Source organism: Corythoichthys intestinalis, chromosome 8, assembly GCF_030265065.1.
Source record: "Corythoichthys intestinalis isolate RoL2023-P3 chromosome 8, ASM3026506v1, whole genome shotgun sequence".
Classification (NCBI taxonomy): Eukaryota; Metazoa; Chordata; class Actinopteri; order Syngnathiformes; family Syngnathidae; genus Corythoichthys; species Corythoichthys intestinalis.
Genome location: NC_080402.1, coordinates 10,626,352 through 10,649,574, shown reverse-complemented (window position 1 = coordinate 10,649,574; position 23,223 = coordinate 10,626,352). Strand labels below are relative to the sequence as shown.

Genomic DNA, 23,223 nt, shown 5'->3' with positions numbered 1-23,223 from the left:
CACACATCACTTAAGAGGTAAGATTTTTTCCCACGTGTTTCAATTGAATTTCTATTTGTGTCAAGCCATTTTTAAGTTCTCGTTAAGTTTTAAGCTAGTCTAAACTGTAAGTCCTGATAGGATTTTGAGTTTTTGCATTGTTCAAAATAAATGTATGATACAGGCTGTATTGGAGCACATTAGGGACCAGTGCTACTTGGTGTTTTATCCAGCAATGACTACTGAGCTAAAATTGATAGTTAGCATTATTAAGTTTTCATTTTACACCCTCATCACTCCACAACGCTATGTTATGTTAGAGCCTGTATGTAAGTCACATTAGCCACGCATTGACAGAGGTCATAATTAATAGAAACCTAGCCCTCCACAGGGCTAACGTTACGTGAGCTAGTGACAGTAACGTTAATCTTATTTATTAGCGCTTAGTGCTCTACTGCTTTAAGATGGCGGCTGTTTACTAACGCCGCTGACTCTGTCATTTCGCATATAGTTCAACATACATGTGATCTCTATGAGACGCATCAGACGCTACCTGCTACCAATGTAGCATCGTGTGGCCTAGTATTTAGCAACGTCGACGTCGTTTGTAGCGGCTGTTGGCTGCAGTGAGTTTTTTTTTTTTTTTTTTTTTTGCTTCTTCCTCTACGCACGTGACATCAGCGTGTTGTCCCGCATTAAAAGTAGTCTGAGCAAAATGTGATGCTTAGAGCTGTCAAAATAAACGATTACTCGAGGTGAATAAAATTACTCGGATCAGTTTTTAAACTCGAGTTACTCGAGTTGCTCGAGTATTCGTTTCAGCTGTAATTTAAACACCAACATTGTTTTTAAAACATTTGCAGCATTTTTGTCTTTACATTTCTTACAGGTGTGTAGTGCTCAACATGTCCTGTGTTGTGTTAGGTTTGCCGAGCTACGTTTGTCAGAGCGCCTGCAGGGTCACGTGTCTGTCTTCACCTTCCACTTAAAGCACAGGAATGAGTGTCCATTTACCCATGCAGGTGCACTGCAGACATGTTTCATTTGCATTTACTGATCAAGTCTTTCAGCTACCCATTCATTTCACAGATCGTCCATGAGATTTAAAACTAGGTGGGAGGGGCAACCCGTTGACCTTTATTGGCACATGCCAACCATGCTCGATCAGGGGCGCGCAGTCCGCGACGCACATCAATCGTAAACACCAAATCAATGTTTAATGAAGGCATGCATTTAAATGAGCCAGTTTAATCTATGGCTCCTGAATAATTCACTCGGCTTCCATAGTGTGGCCCGGCTCAAAACACCCGAGGGTGTCTCCAGAAATGAAAATGCAGAAAAAATATTGGCTTCAAAATAGCATGCGAGTTCAGTGAGCTATGCTGGTAAAATTCTTAAAGGGAACCTCGGACTTAAAGACTTGTAGGCTCTAATGAGCCACATTTGTTCTCTTTTAATAAAATATGTTGTTAGAAACAGATGCATTATTGCCATTGATTTAAAAATCTAGAATATTTACCGTATTGGCCCGAATATAGGACGGCCCTGATTATAAGATGACCCCGTCTTTTTCAAGACTCAAGTTTGAAAAAAAGACTTTTTGAACACCAAATTAATTTTTATATAGAAAATAATTACAGTGCATCCGAAACAAATGATTATAACTAGGGGTGTCAAACAATTACAATTTTTAATCGAGTTAATCACAGCTTAGAAATTAATTAATTGCAATTAATCGCAATTCAAACCATCCAAAATTGACAGTTAGCATTATTAAGTTTTTATTATACACCCTCATCACTCTACAGCGCTCTGTTTTCCCAGATTAAATAAAGCCTGTATGTAAGACACGTTAGCAACGCGTCGACAGTGGTCATAATTAGGGTTGTTCCGATCATGTTTTTTTGCTCCCGAGCCGATCCCGATCGTTTTAGTTTGAGTATCTGCCGATCCCGATATTTCCCGATCCGATTGCTTTTTTTTTGCTCCCGATTCAATTCCAATCATTCCCGATAATTTTTCCCGATCATATACATTTTGGCAATGCATTAAGAAAAAAATGAATAAAACTCAGACGAATATATACATTCAACATACAGTACATAAGTACTGTATTTGTTTATTATGACAATAAATCCTCAAAATGGCATTTACATTATTAACATTCTTTCTGTGAGAGGGATCCACGGATAGAAAGACTTGTAATTCTTAAAGGATAAATGTGACTTTGTATATTGTGACTAAATATTGCCATCTAGTGTATTTATTGAGCTTTCAGTAAATGATACTGCAGCCATTTAACTTCTGCCCAAATGCATGATGGGAAGCGCAACCATGAATGTGCGTAGAGGCACCAATTGATATATCTTCTCTGCGTTGGGAAAGAACATAGGGTGTTAAGAAAATGATCAACTACTACCTTTCATCCCCACATTGCCTCCCACGTTATTTTTAATTGCTGAGAGAGGTATTGTAAGGCTTTAGCCACATAAAAAATGGCTCCAAAGGCCGTCAAAATTCTCTCTACTCATTATACGCTGCCTTTCAGCGCTATCTATAGGTAAAACGGCGTCTTTATAGATTGTACGTGACAATGCGTGAGTGGTTCGTGCAGTGCGTGCGTTAATTATTTAACGTGATTAATTAAAAACCCCCAAAAAATTACCGCCGTTAACGCAATAAATTTGATAGCCCTACTTTAAGCCAAAACTACTCTGGATGAGTGTAGGACATTTTGTCTGTAACGTTAAATACAATTAGAAAACGATCTAAATAAAAAATATATACAGTGGGGAGAACAAGTATTTGATACACTGACAATGGGAAAACCCATTGGCAGTGTATCAAATACTTGTTCTCCCCACTGTATATATTAAAAAAAGGCATGTCTGATATTTTTTTGCCGATTCCGATACTTTGAAAATGACGTGATCGGACCCGATCGATTGGCATCCCGGGTGCCATCTTTAGTCATAATGTATAGAAACCTAGCCCTCCGCAGGGCTAACGTTACTGCTTTAAGATGGTGGCTGTTTATTAACGCTGCTGACTCTCTCATTTTGCATCTAGTTCAACATCCATGTGATATCTACGAGACGCATCAGACGCTACCTGCTGCTACAACAGTAGCATCATGCGGGCTAGTTTTTAGCAACGTAGTTTGTAGCAGCTGTTGGCTGCAGTAAGGTTTTTTTTTTTTTTTTTTAATTTATTGCTTCTTCCTCTATGCACGTGACATCAGCGCGTTGTCCCGCATTAAAAGTAGCCCGGGCAAAACGTGATGCATAGAGCTGGTAAAATTAAACGATTCCTCGAGGTGAATAGAATTACTCGGATCAGTTTTTAAACTCGAGTTACTCGAGTTGCTCGAGTATTCGTTTCAGCTCTAATTAGAAGTCATACTAACATTTAACCTTTAAGAACTACAAGTCTTGTCGTTCCCTTTAAAATTTCTTTTTAGGGATCCTGTTGACGCACAGGTTTGCAACCGAAATTGTTGATGGCTTCTTCGTGGGGACCAATTCTAATGTCACCAAATGGGAATAGCAGTTTTTTTTGGGGGGAGAACCTGGCTTCCTCATAAGAGCTGATTCTTAGAAACCAGGCAAGGTGTACCTCAACTCTGCCCTGAAATCAGCTGGGCTAGGCTCCAGTTGCACCCCCTAATGAGGAGGAGCAGCATAAAAGATGCATGGTCTGAAGAGATCCTCCTGGTTAGATTAGGGGTTTTGTGAATGGGCAGGCGATAGCCACTTTTGTGCCCGATGTGCACCCTGACTCCTTGGAAACTGGCTTTTAATTAAACGCTATCTTTTCCCCATCTGAGAGGCTAAATTCCCCGGTGAAACATTTTTGTTCTTAGAATCAGTCGGTGAGGAGAGGAGAATGCAAATGCACAAAAAAACTCACACAAAAGGCTGAAATTTGTGAGGTCAGTGATTCAGATCTTATCTTAATGGGAAAGAGGAAACGCACATAGTGTCCACACATTTCCATTGACAAAGCTGGTTCCGTTGAGGGACCAGACGCCTCTACACTGACAGTCTGAGCACTAAGAGCCACAGTGACATAATCTGTCATCAGGACATCTTGATAATCAGGACAACTTTGGGCATTTTTGCTTCCTTTTAGTCAAAGTCAGCAAGGACACAGTTGTCTCTAGGAGGTTATCTCGAGAAGCTATCCTGCGGTTTGGGGTTTGTTTTACAGACCTTTCCATTTAATATGCTTGCACTCTAGGGTCTAAGTCTGGATATTTTTATCACTTTGGAGGGTTAGTCCCTTCAGTCTTATCTTTAACTCATTCACTGCCATTGACAGCAATTGACATTAAATCCATTTCAACTGGAATGGCTATAATTCAATGATCATGTTTGATTGCCATTGAAAGCGCTTGACATCCAATCCAAATTGACTGGGAGGTTGGCAGTGATCGTTTGATTGCTACCATACCCACAGTCAAAATTTAAGTTTAATTGTTTAGGTTTGGAACGTTAAATTGTTGTAATTACTCAATTCGGTCTTTGGCAGTTAAAGTGCAGGCTCTACTGGGTTTAGGTTTGGAGATTAAATTGTTTTTAGAGTTAGCCATAGACTTCACTATCAGTTGACAAGACAGCTCCTACAAACATTGCGCCATGCCTTCCCGTTGGGGGCCGACCCAGGCAGAGCTGAGTTGGCTTTCACTGTGATAAACTCAAACACACGCTGCGTCTGGATTTAGGTGGGAAAAGGACAAATGTTTTACTGCATATAAGCGGGCAGGAGTGTCTCAAGAGTGATTTGGTGAAGGATTCAAGGTAATTATTATATAAAACAGCCCCACGCATGCACTTTGAAATGTTGCGGGAAAAAAATGCATGGAAAATATTAGCCTAACTGTAGCTTGAAATATTTAAGTTTTTTTTTTTTTGTTTTTTTTTTTGTGTGCTTTTAACGGAGAATCTAAACTGTTTTATGTTCATATCTATAGAAACTCCGGGATTTATGCAATTATTTACAAGAACTATTAACTTAAAAAGCTCTTTGTTTTGTGACGGCCGTCACATTGGATTACACAGTAATGTCATTTTAGTTTGAAATATTTGCGTAAAATGAATGATAACTGCCTGTTTTTTTGCTTTTAACCAAGACTCTAGATTATTTATGTTCATATCTATAGAAATTCCAGGATTTACGCATTTATTTACAAGAATTTTCAATTTAAAAAGCTTTGTTTTGTGACGGCCGCCACGTTGGATTACACAATAGTCTAACTTTAGCTTGAATTATTTGCGTAAAATGAATTATAAATGCCCGTTTTTTTTTTTTTTTTTTTTTTTTTTTTGCTTTTAACCAAGAATCCAGATTGTTTTACATTCATATATATATATATATATATATATATATATATATATATAGAAATTCTGGGATTTACGCATTTATTTACAAGAACTTTCAACTTAAAAAGCTCTTTGTTTTGTGACGGCCGCCAAGTTGGATTACAGAATAGCGCAATTTTAGCTTGAAACATTTGCGTAAAATGAATGATGACTGCCCAGATTTTTGCCTTTAACCAAGAATCTAGACTGTTTTACGTTAATATCTATGAAAATTCCTGGATTAACGCATTTTATTTACAAGAACTTTCAACTTAAAAAGCTCTTTGTTTTTGACGACCGCCACTTTGGATTACACGTTAGCGCAATTTTAGCTTGAAAAATTTGCGTAAAATGATAACTGCCTGTTTTTTTTTTTGCTTTTAACCAAGAATTCTCCCATCTGACCTTTTCTTTTCAGGTTGAACTAAATGTAAACACAAACGAATGCTTTTGTTTGTTTGGATTTGTCACACCTGAAAGGAAAATACATAAAGAAAGAAATAATCTAGACTGTTCTATGCTCATATCTATAGAAATTCTGGGATATATGCATTTATTTACAAGAATTTTCAACTTAAAAAGCTCTTTGTTTTGTAATGGCCACCATGTTGTATCCATACACAGTAGGGTAACTTTACATTCAAACGATCAGGTAATTTTTTGTTTTTGTCTTTTGGCAAAAAAGTAGTAATTTAGACATTTCTGCGTCCATACACACACACAAAAAAATGCCTTTTACGTGTTTTATTTTATGTAACATTTCAATCTAAAAACAACGAGGGCCAGACAGCCGGCAAGATGTGCGGGGGCAATAGTAACATTGGCATTCAACCTAAATAAGTTGTGATTGTATATAGAAAAATATGCAAATTTTGCTTTTGTTGAGTAAAATTAAGATGATTCTGCAAGTTTTCCTCAAGTATTAAGTTTCTGATGTGAAAAATGAGTGATTTATTAGGTGTTGAAAACTTCCACTAAACAAAACAAAAAAAAATGTTGCTAATTTGGGCAAAAACTTACATAAGATGTAAAATATTGCTATTGATCCTGAAAATATAGGTGAATATCTCTGCATTTGGTGATTTTTGTGCATGTAGCTCAAAATTTGAGAATTTTATAGCCATTTTAAGTTTGTTATACTTGTACAAAAAATAATCAATCGGGATTTTATTAGGGAACGACTTTGAATTTTTTTATATCGCTGCTCATGGAGACTCATATATGCCGAAGGGTGGTGCCTGTTTTGGTTTTAGGTCACGAGCAGCTTTGGCTTTGAAAATATTTGAATTCAAAGTTTTTGAAAATAGGCCGACATAGACATTTATAGACATTTCACTGGGTTGCATGCTTGATACAGTTGTTGCGACTTAATATTAAGTCCTATATAGTTTTTTTTAGGGAATATGTTGAAATATAGAATGGAATGTTTATCTCTCAAACATTTTCTTAACACAAATGTTTTTAGTCTTCATTAAACACGAATTACAAGCACTATTTTGCTAATAAAAACAGGGCTACATCAAGGAAAAGAACATGTTGAGCCTTAGTGCTTTGGTCGGAGTGAATATTTCATGTTGCAAGGCTCAGCCCTCTCACCTTGATTGCAGGTCTTTCCCGTGAATCCGGCGTGACATTTGCACTTGTTCGGCCCCACGCAGTCTCCGTGCTTGCAGCCCGACGGGCAAAGTGCTGAAAGGAAATTCAGAAAGGAAGAGGAGTTTCATTCCACCGCTTCATCAGCCAGGCTTTTAAAAGTGTGACATATTATAGCTGCACAACGGCAGTGTGGTGCAATTATAGAGTAAGACTTAATCCTATAAGCTAGTTTATGGTGGTTTGATAGACCTTTAGGGGTACAATGCTTAATTCTATCGACAGTTTTAAAGCTTAGGAACATGGAGTGTTTAAATTCATTTGACCATCCGTCATAAAAAACTCGAGACTATCCAGAATAGTGAAGTGATTTACCGCGGAACCTTTCTGTTTCCGTGATTCACTGACTTTTTAACCTTCGAAACTGAATAAATGTGATAGGTGGATTTTTCAAATTGACACTAAAGGGTTATCTTATGATAGGTTAGTCAATTAATTCTGAATAATTAGTAGTGCTGAAATGACTAATCGATTAACTCGAGTACAGGTAGTCCCCGGGTTACGAACGAGTTCAGTTCTTACACTGGCGACGTAACCCGAATATCCGAGTAAGTCGGAATTAACCCTTAAAAAAAAAAAAAACTATCCAAAAAGTCCAAAAGTATTTTAGTTTGTTTAAAGATGGAGGGTACACTGTCCTCTGGTGGCAGCATTGGGTGTGGCTGGACTGTAGAGGAGATCCAAAAAAATCTATTGTTACATGCATCGTGATTCGACACGTGACGATTCGATTACGATTCAGGTTCAAAAACGATGCTTTTCACTCATAACTTTATGACAGCCTCCCGTTACCAAACGAAATTCAAGACACGTCTGTCGCCCGGACACCGTTAACGGACGCACGCACTTTATGATTAGGGTGGGCATCGGGCATCAATGGGAACCGTTTCTAACACTCTGATGCTCCCGGAATCGTTCGAATTTTAAAATTTTGATTCCTTGTTTCGATGCCCTGACCGCCGAGCGGGAAAAAATTGCTCGAGTTTAAAGACTGATATTTATATACAACTTATAATTAGTCTTGGGGGAGTTCATTTAATTTCAAAATACGTCGAGAAGTTAAGACTTTAATATAAACTATGCATTTTTTTGGACCCTCCATTTTTTTTTTTTTGACCCTGCCTCTTAAAAGAATCAGAATCGGGAATCGTTCGGAACCGGATTTGAAATGTGGAATCGGAATCGTTCAATTTCAAACTGTGCCCAACCCTAGTTATGAGGGATGCTCCTAGTTACTGGGGGAGAGATTTACTCCTTTTTAAAAGACTGGAAAATAAATTTGTGTATGAGACAGGCAGGTACAGAAGGATATTTTAAATAAATAATGGACATATATTTGTTTGCCGACTTTATTAATCAGTACTGTAAGATGCATCGATAATCGGGATAATCTTGATAACCGCTATCATCGTCAATACCATGACCATCGTTCAAAAATCGAATCGGAGCACCCTGACTCGTAATCGAATCGAATCGTGGGGTGCCTAAGATAGCACGCCCCTACTGGACTGCTGCTTTGGCTTCTATGGCTGAGTAGGAGACTCATCTTGCATGGATATAGGACAGCTGCCCTTTCGTTTGCCCCAAATAAGGCTGTAAGTTTTTTCAGCTAATTTTAGTTTATGTATGCATTTGTAATTAAGTTCAGAGCTAGAGTTTGTTGAATTATGTGTGAGCGTTTTGCTATGAAAATTGTAAACATGTTAGCAGTTGTAGTGTAATTTGCCTAGCAAAAGTAAAAAATGCTAATTTAATCTACTAAATTTGCATTTTGATCAGACGAGATGGACGTTTGAACACCAATTGTTTTGTGTCAGGTGTTTTATTGTGAAATTTGTGTCGTTTTGAACATAAGTGTACATAAGTGTGCGACAGCTTTACAAATGGTCAAAAGTGAAGGAAGGAAAAACCTTCAAAAACCACAATTGCCTTGTTTGCTGTCAGTCAAGCTGAACAACTTCACGTTTAGTGAGGACAGAACACGTAAAGTTAATAAAGTTAAAAATAAGATACTGTGTGGTACGATAACTTACTGTTTACGCAGCTAAAAAAAAAAAAAAAAAAGACGAGAGAAAATGGCGGATGAGAATCCGGTGTCGTAAAGTTGAAATCGCGCAAATCAATTATGTCGTAACCAGGCATCTACCTGTAATTGGATTAGAAATGAGCTTCGACTTTAATTTTGCTGCTTCCAAGAGTCTTTTAATTTCAGTGGTGTTTAAATGGTTTGTTTTGAAAGTGTTTGCATTTCATTTTATTGATTTTATTGATCTTTATTGTGGCCGTGGCGCAGATCGTAGCCCGAGTTGTCCTGGGACCGAAGGGTCAGCGGTTCGATTCCCGGCTACAACTGCCCACTGTCAAAATGCCCTTGGGCAATGCACTGAACCCTAATTTGCCCCCAATGGGGTGGCAGCACCTTGCATGGCAGCAACACCATTGGTGTGTGTGAATGTGTGCGTGAAAGGGTACATGTGCTCTAACTAAAGCGCTTTGGGCATTGTAACAGTGTAGATAAATGCGCTATATAAGTACTCTTCATCTACCAATTATGGGGATACACTGTCCTCTAGTGGCAACAGTGAATATGACAAAACTCATCTAACATGGCTGGTGCCATGGCAGCTCCCTGTTAAGACCAACATAAGGTTGTACGTTTTTGCTTGAGCTAATTTGATTGTTTAGGCATTCGTAATTTAGTTTACAGGTACAGGTAGTCACCGGGGTTATGAACAAGTACCGTTCCTATGCTGGCGACGTAACCCGAATTTCCGCATAAGTCAGAATTAACCCTTAAAAATTTCAAATTAACTATCCAAAAAGTCCAAATGTATTGTATTCTGTTTAATGGTGGAGCATACACTGCCCTCTGGTGGCAGTGTTGGGTCTGGCTGGAGTGTCGTTCAATAATGCTTCCATGCATAAATAAACTATAGTTGCTCTTTGGTTTGGCCATCATAAGGCTGTAAGTTGCTTCAGCTAATATATGTTTGTGTATAGATTTGTAATTAAGCTTAGAGCTACAGTTTGTGGAGTTATGCGTGAGCTATTTGCTATAAAAATTGTAAATACGTGAGCATTCATAGCATTTTAGCTAGCGGACTTTTGTGTGGCAAATTAGGCTAATTTAATCTACTAAATTTACATATTGATGAGACTAGATGAACGTTTAGTAACACTTTACAATAAGGGTTCCTGAATTAACATTAATTAATGCATTTTTAGACAATAACTAATGTTTAAGTAACATTACAATAATTAGTATAATTGATTATCCAACATGTATTAATATATTAATTAACATGAGTTAATGCATTAGCTAATGCATTAGTTAATGCATTAGTTAATGCATAACCAGACAGTAACTAATGGTTTGGTAAAATTAAAAATATATATGGGCGTAAGTAGGGTTAGGGTTAGAGTTTGTTAACTAACAAATAATACCATACTTAAGGTTAGGTTTAACCTTAAGTATGGTATTATTTCACGTGAACATACCTCATAAGTATTACTTAACCTTAATTAACCATTACTGAATGTTTTTTGGACCCTCATTGTAAAGTGTAGCACACATATCCCTTAACTAAGAAATTATAAATGCTTAAGTTCCCCCCTCTTAACCTTTATTAACCATTACTGAATGCTTTTTGGACCCTTATTGTAAAGTGTAGCACATGTATCCCTTAACCCTTTAAGGTCTGGGCCTATTTTGTCTGATTTTGCATGCCTTTGAAGTTGCCTTTATATTTCAAAGAAAGAATTGTTTACGATGACCTGGTTTGGTCCCTTTTTTTGTGACACCTTGAACTTCATGTCCAAACTGTTGTTTCCTTCACTAACCAATTATAAATCATCATTTTGGGCCCAAAAAGACCAAAAATTCCAAAATCGTTTTGTCAAAATTTTTAATATTGATGTCCAATTGACAACCAAACATGCGTAACGAACCGTTTTGAAACTTTGTAATATTTATTCAACATGTTAGGATGAACATTCAACCAAAAAAATTTAGAATAAATAGTCTTATATTTGACAATTCAACATAAACAACAGGTATAGCCATAGGCGTTTTTTGCCTTTATACATGCTCTAGTCAAAACAGGTTATATACAGCAGACCAAACAGTGAAGAACAGTGAAAAAATATATACCATCTAACACAAAAAGTGTTTAGAGGCCATCTCTTTATGAGTTTAGGTATTGCGGCCCATCACCTGATGAAAACTATGTACACACAATCAAGCTTCTTGAACACACATTTATATACACAAATTGAGAATGCTGATTGTGGGGAAAAAAATATATATATATAACATTGGGAAAAAAAGTATTTTCAAAAATATTTACAATAAACAAGTTAAATTTTTGTCAGGCTTGCCACTCTGAAAAGCAGTTTCGTCCTGGAATTAGACACAGGGCTACATCACACAGCTCACACTTCCATGGGGTGTTGGTCCTCTTTCCACCCTTCCATTTTCATTTCACTTTACTTTCATTGTCACTATAAATGTACATGAAAAAAGTCAGTATTTATGAAAATAATAAAGTATAAAATAAAAATATATACAGCAATAAATAATAATGGAAATCTATATGTATGACAATAGAAAGAATACCATAGCTGAATATGTGCTACATCCCTAATCTTCATATAGAAAGTAGAACACCACAAATGATAAATTCCTGCCTGGGATACCCACAGTGCACGTACGACTTTGATCTGATATGCACATTTTATTATTATATTCACAAACACACACTTATATTGCATCAAAATTAACTTTGTCTTGCAATATAAAAAGAAACATTCAAAAGAAACTTTTTCATCATAAAAAAAAAAAAAGAGTGAGTTGGCTTACCTCTGCTCGTCGATGGCGTCACCCACGTGTTCAAATTCACTCGAGGACTCTTCCGAAGAAGACGATGATGACGAATTTGGACCATCCTCTTCCTCAAGTTGATCAAAAAGCACAATTTCTTGCGCTAAATTTAGTTTTCCGTTCATTGTCAAAGTCACACAAAGTCGCTGCTCGAACCAAACGGCCGTCGCTCGCCACCTCGCTGCTTCAGAACACTCCTCCCCTCTCGTTCGGTAGAACCTCGCGCGGCAGTTATATTTATAAAAAAATAAAATAAAACGCATTTTGTGCTTCCACTGTGACTTCGAAAGGGTTCGTTTGATTTGTGTTTTTTTTCATGGAGCTTCCGTTTTGAAAAAGGACAAGAAATGATGGAAATATAGACATAAACAAATGATCCATGCAGCGTTTTAATGTTTTTTTGAGAGGACAATAAAACTATAAAACTTAAATGACAATATCTCACGTTCTAGTTGGTCGATTGACTTCAAATAATAACGAGAGTAAACCGCAACTTCCGCACTTTAAAACGAGACCAACCAAAGGCATAAGGGTGACGTAATGAAAACGTGAGGGCGCTTCAAAGACGACGTGCGCTGAGGACGCGCCGGCGCGTCCTTCGACTCTCAAGGGTTAACCAAGAAATTATAAATTATTATAAATATATTTAAGTTAACAAACCCTAAACCCTAACCCTATACATATATATATATATTTTTTAATTTTACCAAACTACTAGTTACTGTCTGGTTATGCATTAACTAATGCATTAACTAATGCATTAACTCATGTTAATTAAACATGAGTTATTGTGTAAAAATGCATTAACTAATGTTAATTAAGGGACCCTTATTGTAAAGTGTTACCGAACGTTTAAACACCAATCGTTTTGTGTCGAGTGTTTTATTGTTAAAATGCGTGTTGTTTTGAACAGACGTGTACATATGTGTTTCAGCTTAACAAATTGTCAAAAGTGAAATAAAAAGCTTCAAAAAGCACAATTGCTTGTTTGCTGTCTGTCAAACTGAACAACTTCACGTTTCGTGAGGACAGAACAGTCAGATCAATAAAGTAAAAAAATAAGCTATCGTGAGGTAAAATTAGGTACTGTTTCTGCGACTAAAAAAGAAAGACTGGAGACAAAATGGCGGACGAGACTCCGGTGTCGTAGAGTCGAAATCGCGTAAATAGAGTAGGTCGTAACCCAGGGACTACCTGTATATCTAGCAGTTTTTTATGGAAATATATGTTTGAACAATGTTAAAAACTATGTGTAAAAAAAAAAAAAAAAGTTAGCATTTTTAGCATTTAAGCTAGCGAAGTTTTGCTATGCTAGTTAGCCAATTGTTCTTTTGTTGTACATCAGTCCTCATGTATTATTTTTGGGGGGACTGTTTGAGACTTAGCTCAAACAATTTAATTTAGTACTTGATTATTCGAACAAACTAACTGATAGATTAATCAATTACTTAAAAAATTGATAGCTGCAGCCAGAATATTTTCATTTCCTTTTTGCACACAAGTGTCATCTAAACTAGAATGTTGTCCTTCGGCACACTACTTGAGATTGAATGAGAAGCATCAGTGCTAGAGGTAAGTAGTGAACTTCATTTTGACAACTTCTTGACGAATTTAATTAAAAATGAATAAACCACTAAATTTTTAAAGGTCAATTCATTGATTATCATGCCAATTATTATTATTATTTCAGTAGGCTGAGCCTTTGCTTCCTGATGTTTACGGCACTGCTATTTCCACAGATAATCGACTCAGGAGGCTTAATTAGAAATGTGGTGGGAGAGTATGTATTTGTGGCTAATGAGTTCTTTTATGTAAAAAAATGATTTCAAATATTTCAGGGACATTTAACATTGTTGCATTGAAAAACATGTTTTCCTCATTTTTGTCTATTTTTTGTCTAAAAATTGTTTGAAAAAAAAAAAAGAAGATAAAGAAGATATACAGAGGCCAACATTGAGGCTGGCTAGCTTTCTGCTTATTACTAAAATTATTTGGAATCCAAAGATACTATTAAGATTACTGGTGGGAACCTCAAGGTACCTTAAGAAACGATACGATTTGCGATACAGCCTCACGATTATCTCCCAATGTGGCGATATAACAATTATCGATAAATGGGTAAGGAAATAATTCCACAATATTTTACTATCAAGTAATAAAAAGAAAAACAAGCTCTTGTCATCTTTCTGCTGTGAATTTCAATGAGTTTATCACGGGTAGATGTCCAATCCGTTTGTAGTGGGAGGGTGGCAGCGAATGAACATTCGTTCATTCGCTGCCACCCTCCCACTTCAAACGGATTGGGCGTCTATGGCGTTCAATGGCAACCAACAAGTTCAATTTTGGGGCTTTTAAGGTCATTTGCTGTTAATTTTCCATCACTTTCCTGTTGATTTTGGAGCATTTCTGAGTCACTTCCTGTCGATTTTGGGTTTAAGCACAAGTGAACCGGGGGATGAATAGGCAGTGACTCAAATTCAACAGGAAGTGACCTGTAAATGCCCCGAGAATCAGGAAAAAAAACACACTGCTGGCCAAAAGTATTGGCACCCTTGCAATTCCATCAGATAACGCTCAATTTCTCCCAGAAAATGATGGCAATTACAAATGCTTTGGTAGTAATATCTTCGTTTATTTTGCTTGCAATGAAAAAACACAAAAGAAAATGGCTTTTTTTTTTTAAAATCATTATCATTTTACACTTAACTCCAAAAATGGGCCGGACATAGAGTACGTACTGGCACCCTTTGAAAAATCACGTGATGCTTCTCTAATTTGTGCGATTAACAGCGCCTGTTACTCAACCGTGGCATATAATAGGTGGTGGCAATAACTAAATCACACTTGCAGCCAGTTAAAATGGATTAAAGTTGACTCCACCTCTGCCCTGTGTCCTCGTGTGTACCACATTGAGCATGGAGAAAAGAAAGAAGACCAAAGAACTGTCTGAAGACTTGAGAAGCAAAATTACGAGGAAGCATAGGCAATCTCAAGGCTACGAGTCCATCTCCAAAGACCTGAATGTTCCTGTGTCTACTGTGCGTAGTGTTATCAATAAGTGTAAAGCCCGTGGCACTGTGGCTAACATCCCTATATGTGGACGGAAAAGAAAAATTGATGAGCGATTTCAACGAAAGATTGTGCGAATGGTGGATAAAGAACCTCGACTAACATCCAAACAAGTTCAAGCTGTCCTGCAGTCCAAGGGTACAACAGTGTCAACCCGTACTATCCGTCGGCATCTGAATGAAAAGAAACTCTATGGTAGGATACCCAGGAAGACACCACTTCTGACCTGGAGACATAAAAAAGACAGGCTGCAGTTTGTCAAAACTTACCTGATGAAGCAAAAAATATTTTGGACAAATGTTCTATAGGCAGATAAGTCAAAAGTAGAGCTTTTGGGGAAAAGGCATCAAGCTAGATTTTGCAGAAAAAAAATGAGGCCTTCAAAGAAAACACGGTCCCCACAGTCAAACACGGCAGAGGTTCCCAGATGCTTTGTGGTTGCTTTGCTGCCTCTGGCACTGGACTGCTTGACCGTGTGCATGGCATTATGAAGTCGGAAGACTACCAACAAATTTTGCAGCATAATGTAGGGCCCAGTGTGAGAAAGCTTGGTCTGCCTCAGAGGTCTTCCAGCAGGACAATGATCTAAAACACGCTTCAAAAAGCACTAGAAAATGGTTTGAAAGAAAGCACTGGAGACTTCTAAAGTGGCCAGCAATGAGTCCAGACCTGAATCCAATAGAGAACCTGTGGAGAGATCTGAAAATGGCAGTTTGGAGAAGGCACCCTTCAAATCCCAGAGACCTGGCAGTTGGCAAAAGAAGAATGGTCTAAAATTCCAGCAGAGCATTGTAAGAAACCCACTGATGGATACCGGAAGCGGTTGTTATTTTGTTAAGTCTGTAATAAATGAAGATATTACTACCAAAGCACTTGTAATTGCAATAATTTTCTGGGAGAAATTGAGCAACATCTGACAGAATTGCAGGGGTGCCAATGCTTTTAGCCGGCACTGTATCTTCACCAGAAGACGTCCAATCCATTTGAGCTCGGTGGGTGGCAGCGAATGAACCCCTCCCACTTCGAACTGGCACCTCCTCCTTCTACGGCCGTCAGTGGCAGCCAATCCCAGGCAACGATGCAACTTTGGGCCGTTTCAGGTAATTATACCTGTTAATATTCAGTCACTTCTTGTTGATTTTGGGGCATTTCAGTGTCACATTCTGTTGATTTTGGGGCATTTTATGGGTCATTTCCTGTTGATTTGGCAGTGACTCAAACTCAACAGGAATTGACCTGTAAATGCCTTACAATTAGCAGAAAATGACATGTAAATGCCCCGAAAATCTGAAAGTGACTGTGAATGCTCAGATTTCGAATCAACGAACAAACTTTCATTCATCCTTTCCGGTCTTAATGGATTGGGTGTCAAGCGCCGTCAATGGCAGCAATAGAGTTAACTGGGGGGCAGTTTACATGGCGACTCTTCGACACGAAGACGCAATGACTGTGTTGCGGAGTGGCCTCGCGATCGTATGGTGTCGGCAAAGACGGAATGCAAAGACGCAAACCTTGGAATCCTGCCTCCAAAGTGGAAGAATTCGACTGCGGGAGCTTGAGGGGGGGCTTGCTCCGCATGCATATCAAAAGCTCCAGCGGCGCGGGACCGCGCCGATAACGTCAGCACTCGTACAAGTCACATTGGACGTGCGCAGCGGTGCAACTAAACATTAAAAACAACAAATATGGCAGAACGTCAGCTTTAATTTACTGTTTTTAATAATATTTTTAATTCAAATATGTTGAATGTTTCCATTTTTGTGCCTTTTTGAACCAAAGAAAACGTCATTGCTTGGAGTGGGCGGGTATGTTGTCTTCCCGGCTGAGGAGGTCAAAGTGCATCATTCGCTGTCGCCTTGTAAATCTGCACTGCCCCTAGGGCCTGGCATGGCATCGTTTTCATGCGGAATTGCGACATTGTTCGAATGAATACCGTATTGGCCCAAATATAAGACGGCCCTAATTATAAGACGACCCCCTCTTTTTGAAGACTCAAATTTGAAAAAAGACTTTTTGAACACCAAATTCATTTTTATACAGAAAATAATTACAGTACATCTGAAACAAATGATTATAAGAATATATTTGAGAGAAAAAGCATGTTATTTTGCCTCATTCAGATCTTAATATCTGAACATTTAAAATATGTAAACTAAAGTGCAATCACATTCGTAAATGAATGGGTGCTGGTTTTTGAAATGTAAATAAACCAATCTATTGTGATAAAACAACAAAATTGCAATAACTGCATTAACCATCAAAGTGAAGTCTAACTGTAACTGTAGTCTTGAAACAAATCTGAATGAGGAAAAACATTGCAATAAAATAATGCAAACTGGTTACACTTGAGAGTAGCTGAGATCTGTCATGACAGAACATCGCCTCAATGATATTTGGCGCCATCTAGCATCGTGAATGGGTATAATGTCTAGACCGTGAATATAAGACGACCCCCACTTTTTCAGTCTTATTTCAATGCAAAAAACACCGTCTTATATTTGGGCCAATACGGTATTATTGCCATTGATTTAAAATCTATAATATTTAGTACATATTTTGACCAACAGAGGGCGCCATGTTTTTCACGCGAAATGCACGCTGGGGGTTTACGTTGAGGATGGTTTAGGATGGTTTGGGAGAATAGCTGTCCTAGCTAGCAATCGAAGCTAGTATTTGTTTGTTTTTTGTTTGTTTTTTTCACATTCTGCTGCTGGTCAGATTGTTTTGTTACGGAGCTGTGCGATGAGTTCCCAACGTCGTACCTGCATCCAATTTCAGCTCATCAGCAATGTCTTTAAACCGATCCTAGGCGGCTTGCTGAGATATTGACTTACTACTATTTTACAGTTTTTATATCCCTTCGTTGCTAGTTGCATCATTGCCTTGTTTTATTGTTTGTCTGTTATGTCTATTATGGTGGAAGATTTTGGAAGTCACTTGTTGGTTCCTTATTTATTTATTTTTAAACATTGAAATGATATCTCGATTCTTGGCATGAGCCGTACATTATGATATTTTGTCACACCCCTAAACAGCATACGAATATTATACGGCTAACCAGCTCATAAAATGTTGCTTACCTTAAAGAAATTACGTTTTTCTTCACTACTGTTTCATAATAATCTGTAACATGACAATTGTGCAGATTCCTAAAGCACAAAATATAACCTTTGTCTTTTATAAGGAGGTATATTTTGCATGCTTTTCCACAATGGGTGCGTCTTAGTGAGTTCAAATGGTTCATTTTCTCATTAATTTTGCTCAAGCACAAAGACTGATAAATAATTCATGTGCTTGAAATGTCCAGTGGACCATCAGCGCGCTGTTGGAAAGTCAGCCGGAACCAAACGCTTGCTTAGCAGGTCAAACCAAAGGAACCTCTCCCGCCAAGTTAGCTCAACGCAGAGGAATGCTAAGCCAGATCAGAGGCAGGCATCAGCAAAGTATTTATAAATGGCAGAGCTTGCGTAGGGATCAGGGAGGCCGTCGGCGTCGATCAAGAAAACAACGAAAAAAACAGTCCTAAGCAGCTGGAAGGCCAAACATAGCTCATTCCATAAAGCTACATCCAAGCGGTGACACACTTTGGCTGAGCTGGGAGGAATGTTTGAACATTATTTGGACAACTATGGTAACATTCTGATTAGGTTAAGTGACCGTGAGATCAATTGGAGCATGACCATAACCATTCCGTCAGGCCATCCAGGACACTTTGGGACTTCCGCTACAGTTGGCTTTAAAGTATTTAAGTGGCAAGGTGATCGGGGTGACTTTGGATCTATAAATAAAGATTCACAGGATGCGCCACTTCCACCCACCCCCGAACCTCCCCTCGTACGACCAAGCAACATGTGGAGCTAACCTTGGGGCTGGCACCTTATCCCGACTAGCCTGCGAGTTAAGGCGGAGGGAGCTGCAAGACAAACAGCCAGACAGACAACAACACAGTTGCAGGCATTGAACATGACATCAGATGCTTAGTGACTTTAAAAGCCGCATTTCCACCAAAACGTTCGCGTCACTTGGGTATCCAAACATGGTACAAATTATTCATAATTAGGTGTCAAACTCGAAGCACTGGGGCCAGATCCGGCCTGCCACATGATTTTGAATGGTCCGCGAAAGAACTGACTTGACATGTTTCTAGCCCAAGCAGTAACATTTTAGATTGTTGTCTAATCTTAGGGGCGGATCTAGAAATGATGATATAATACAGAAACTGCAATTTATATGATATCCTGTTGATATCAGATCACTTCTTGTTTATTTCAGGACATTTGGGGGACACTTCTTGTTGATACACTGTATTACAAAAGTGCGTACACCCCTCGCATTTCTGCAGATATTTAAGTAAATCTTTTCATGGGACAACACTGACAAAATGACACCTTGACACAATAAAAAGTAGTCTGTGTGCAGCTTATATAATAGAGTTAATTTATTTTCCCCTTAAAAATAACTCAAAATATAGAAATTATTATCTACACCCCTGGCAACAAAAGTGAGTACACTCCTTAGAAGCTACGTACAACCCTAAATGTCCAAATTGAGTACTGCTTGTCATTTTCCCTCCAAAATGTCACGTGACTCGTTACAGGAGTACAGTATTGCTGCAGAGATTGAAGAGGTGGGGGTAGAGATGTCCGATCGATCGGGTCCGAAAACATCATTTTCAAAGTATCGGAATCGGCAAAAAAATATCGGACATGCCTTTTTTTATTTTTTTTATTTTTTTTTTATTAAATCGTTTTCTAATTGTATTTAACGTTACATACATAATATGTTACACTCATCCAGAGTCTTTATTTTAGGCTTAAGGTAGGTTTATCAAATTTATCCCGTTAACGGCGGTAATAATTTTTTTTTTTAATTTATCACGTTAAAATATTTAACGCAATTAACGCATGCGCTGCACGACCCACTCACGCATTGTTGCGTTCAATCTGTAATGGTGCCGTTTTACCTATATATAGAGCTAAAAGGCAGCGTAAAATGAGTAGAGTGAATTTTGTCAGCCTTTGGAGCATTTTTTTAATTGGCTAAAGCCTTACAATCCCTCTCCCCACGATTAGAAATATCGTGGGAAGCAATTTGGGGAAGAAAGGTAGTAATTGATCTTTTTCTTAACACCCTATGTTATTTCCCAACACAGAGAAGATATATCAATTGGTACCACTACGCACAGTCATGGTTGCACTTCCCATCATGCATTTAGGCAGAACAGTTAAATGGCTACAGTATCATTTACTGAAAACTCAACAAATACACTAGATGGCAATATTTAGTCACAATAAACAAAGTCACATTTATCCTTTAAGAATTACAAGTCTTTCTAACCGTGGATCCCTCTGACAGAAAGAATGTTAATAATGTAAATGCCATCTTGAGGATTTATTGTCATAATAAACAAATACAGTACTTATGTACTGTATGTTGAATGTATATATTCGTCCGCGTTGTATTCATTTTTTTCTTAATGCATTGCCAAAATTTATATCGGCGATATATCGAAAAAATGTCGGGAGTGATTGGAATTGAATTGGGAGGAAAAAAAAAAAAAAAAAAAAAAAAAATTTCGGATCGGGAAATATCGGGATCGGCAGATACTCAAACTAAAACGATTGGGATCGGATCAGGAGCAAAAAAACATGATCGGAACAACCCTAGGTGGGGGGTCAGCCGGTTAGTGCTCAGACCGTACGCCGCACTCTACATCAAACTGGTGTGCATGGCTGTCACCCCAGGAGGAAGCCCCTTCTGAAGACGGTACACAAGAAAGCCCGCAAACAGTTTGCTGAAGACATGTCAACAAAGCACATGGATTACTGGAACCATGTCCTATGGTTTGATGAGACTAACAGGCTGACCCCCCCCACTTCTTCAATCTGTGCAGCAATGCTGACAGCACTCCTGTAACGTAGTAATGAGTATTTACTTTGTGAGTTGATTTAAATCAATTTTCTACTAGTAACACTAAAAATAGTCATATGGCTTGGAAGACTTAGTGAGGCCCCTGACAAAGTTGAGTTTGACACCCCTAAAATACAACAACAAATGGGTCGATTGAGTGTACCGAGGCCTTGGCTGAGATTCATATATTAATTTTGCTCATTCACTACCATTGACTGCGATAGACTTCTATATTTATTGTCATCAATGGCAATGAAACTTGACCATTCACAAAACGAACGATTGTGCTCAGTGGAAATATGACTTTTTGTTTCCAAGCAAACAAAAAAAAAAATCAAAGTTCTGGAGTCACATGTGTTAGTAGTTGGTGGAACTAGGCAAGGACAACACACATTTTAGTAAAACTTTGTGACACAGAAACGCGAGGAGACCTGTGCCCAATTTTGCTACTTATGTAGTGAACCATGTGTGGGATTTAAAAAAAAAAAAAAAAAAAAAATTCTATTTTGGCAAAGACGTCGAGCCCGCCATAACAACAACAACACTCTCATGCCTGTGCACGCTATCATACAGCGACACCCAAATTGAAAAGTCATCAACAATAGGCCAACAGAAGAGCAGAATCACGTGACTGAGGCATAATGGCAAATATTATGACTAATAGGGCAGCAGGATCTTACTGCGCAACATTTAAAAGCGGAAAATACATACGTATCTTTTACAGTACAGGTAGTTCCCGGGTTAGGACGGACTTGACTTACGCGATTTCGACTTCACGACGCCGTAGTTTCGTCCGGCATTGTCTCCAATCATTGTTTTAAAAAAAAAAAAAAATTAAGCTCCGTAAAAAGTACCCTTTTCTACCACACAGTATCTTATTTTTTAACTTTATTAACTTGACGTGTTCGGTCCTCACTAAACGTGAAGTTGTTCAGCTTGACCTACAGCAAACAAGGCAATTGTGGTTTTTGAAGCTTTTCCCTTCCTTCACTTTTCACAATTTGTAAAGCTGGGGCACACATATGTACACTTATGTTCAAAACGACACACATTTTCACAATAAAACACCTGACACAAAACCATTGGGGTTCAAACGTCCATCTTGTTTGACCAAATCGTAAATTTAATAGATTAAATTAGGCTAATTTCCCTAGTAAATGTCCGCTAGCTTAGATGCTGCAAATGCTAACCTATTGACAATTTTCATAGCAAATTGCTCACACATAACTCCACAAACTATAGCTCTAAACTAAAAATTAAAAATGCATGGACAAACATATATTAGCTGAAAAAACTTACAGTGGGCCAAACAAGAGTGCAGCTATCCATTATCCATGTCAGACGTATGAGTCTGATTGGAAGTTGCAGCACCAGGACAACGGGCAGATAAGGGCAAAAGAGATACAGGACGCCTTCTGACCACGGAGCCCAACGGGTGCGTCATGCAGCTGATTGAGCGAGATTGACGCTGACAAGCACGTGATAGGCAAGACAAGCCCACGTCTGCAACACCAAATCTCGCAATCAGCTCTTCAAGATAGTCCAGAACAAATGGCGTGTCATCCCGTCTTACCACAAGGAAGGCCGAATAACGCCCGATATCCAACTGATAACACGAAGATTCCAAGCGCCACTTTGACGCTGAGGTGGGCGAAACCTCTCACTCCGGCTGCCTCAGTAACGGTGACTCAGCAACTATGACGCACTAACTTTACAGCCCCACCTGCAATCAAAGATTACCCTAAACAACACACTAGTCTTTCTGCCCACAGCCCGCCGCGCAAGAGCCTTCAGAAAGAATGTTCAACTAATCATAGTCATTTTTCTCGGGAACATTCTTGTGTACTCGTTGCTTGCGACCCTGGATCCAGTTTTCCTCCTCGCCTGGGCCTTTTTGCCGTTTTGCCTTGCTGTATGATTGCTGCCGACTTTGCATAAATTGTCAACTTGTGTTTCGAAGCCTTTTTCCAGCTTTTAAAATGGAGTCAGTACAAAGGGTTAAAACTAGGGTGAACGCGCAGAGTTTGCCCTTTTGGCCGGGTTGTCGAAGATCTGCCGGCCCAGGTCGTTGTAATTGCCCTAGCGCGGTTCCGGCGTTCGGATGGCGTGACTCCGGCAATTTGGCTGAAATGTCAGATTCCTTCAAAGGTTAATTCCGATTTACACAGAAATTCGGGTTGTGTCGCCAGCATAGGAACGGAACTCGTTCGTAACCAGGGGACTAACTGTACTGTACTGCATTTTTGCCTCTCGTATTATGAAATTTCTTTCGTAACAAGAGGCAAAATTTTCCCCTTAAGGCATGTCGTAACCTGAAAATTCCATTTTTAGAGACATTCATAAGTAGAGGTACCACTGTTTACATTTATATCT

General features: G+C 38.5%; 1 protein-coding gene across 6 annotated transcripts in view; it reads right to left on the bottom strand.

Moving 5' to 3' along the window:
* npnta (nephronectin a) overlaps positions 1-23,223 on the bottom strand; it is a 139,058-nt gene that overhangs the window by 83,483 nt on the left and 32,352 nt on the right. For 3 of the 6 annotated variants that reach the window (XM_057842651.1, XM_057842652.1, XM_057842655.1), the window contains exons 3-4: positions 18,803-18,853; positions 6,936-7,028 (exon numbers count right to left, since the gene is read on the bottom strand). In XM_057842651.1, the coding sequence (XP_057698634.1) occupies positions 6,936-7,028; positions 18,803-18,853 (144 nt within the window). The remainder of the gene's footprint in view (positions 1-6,935; positions 7,029-18,802; positions 18,854-23,223) is intronic. The other 3 variants (XM_057842653.1, XM_057842654.1, XM_057842656.1) reach the window with 1 other exon arrangement.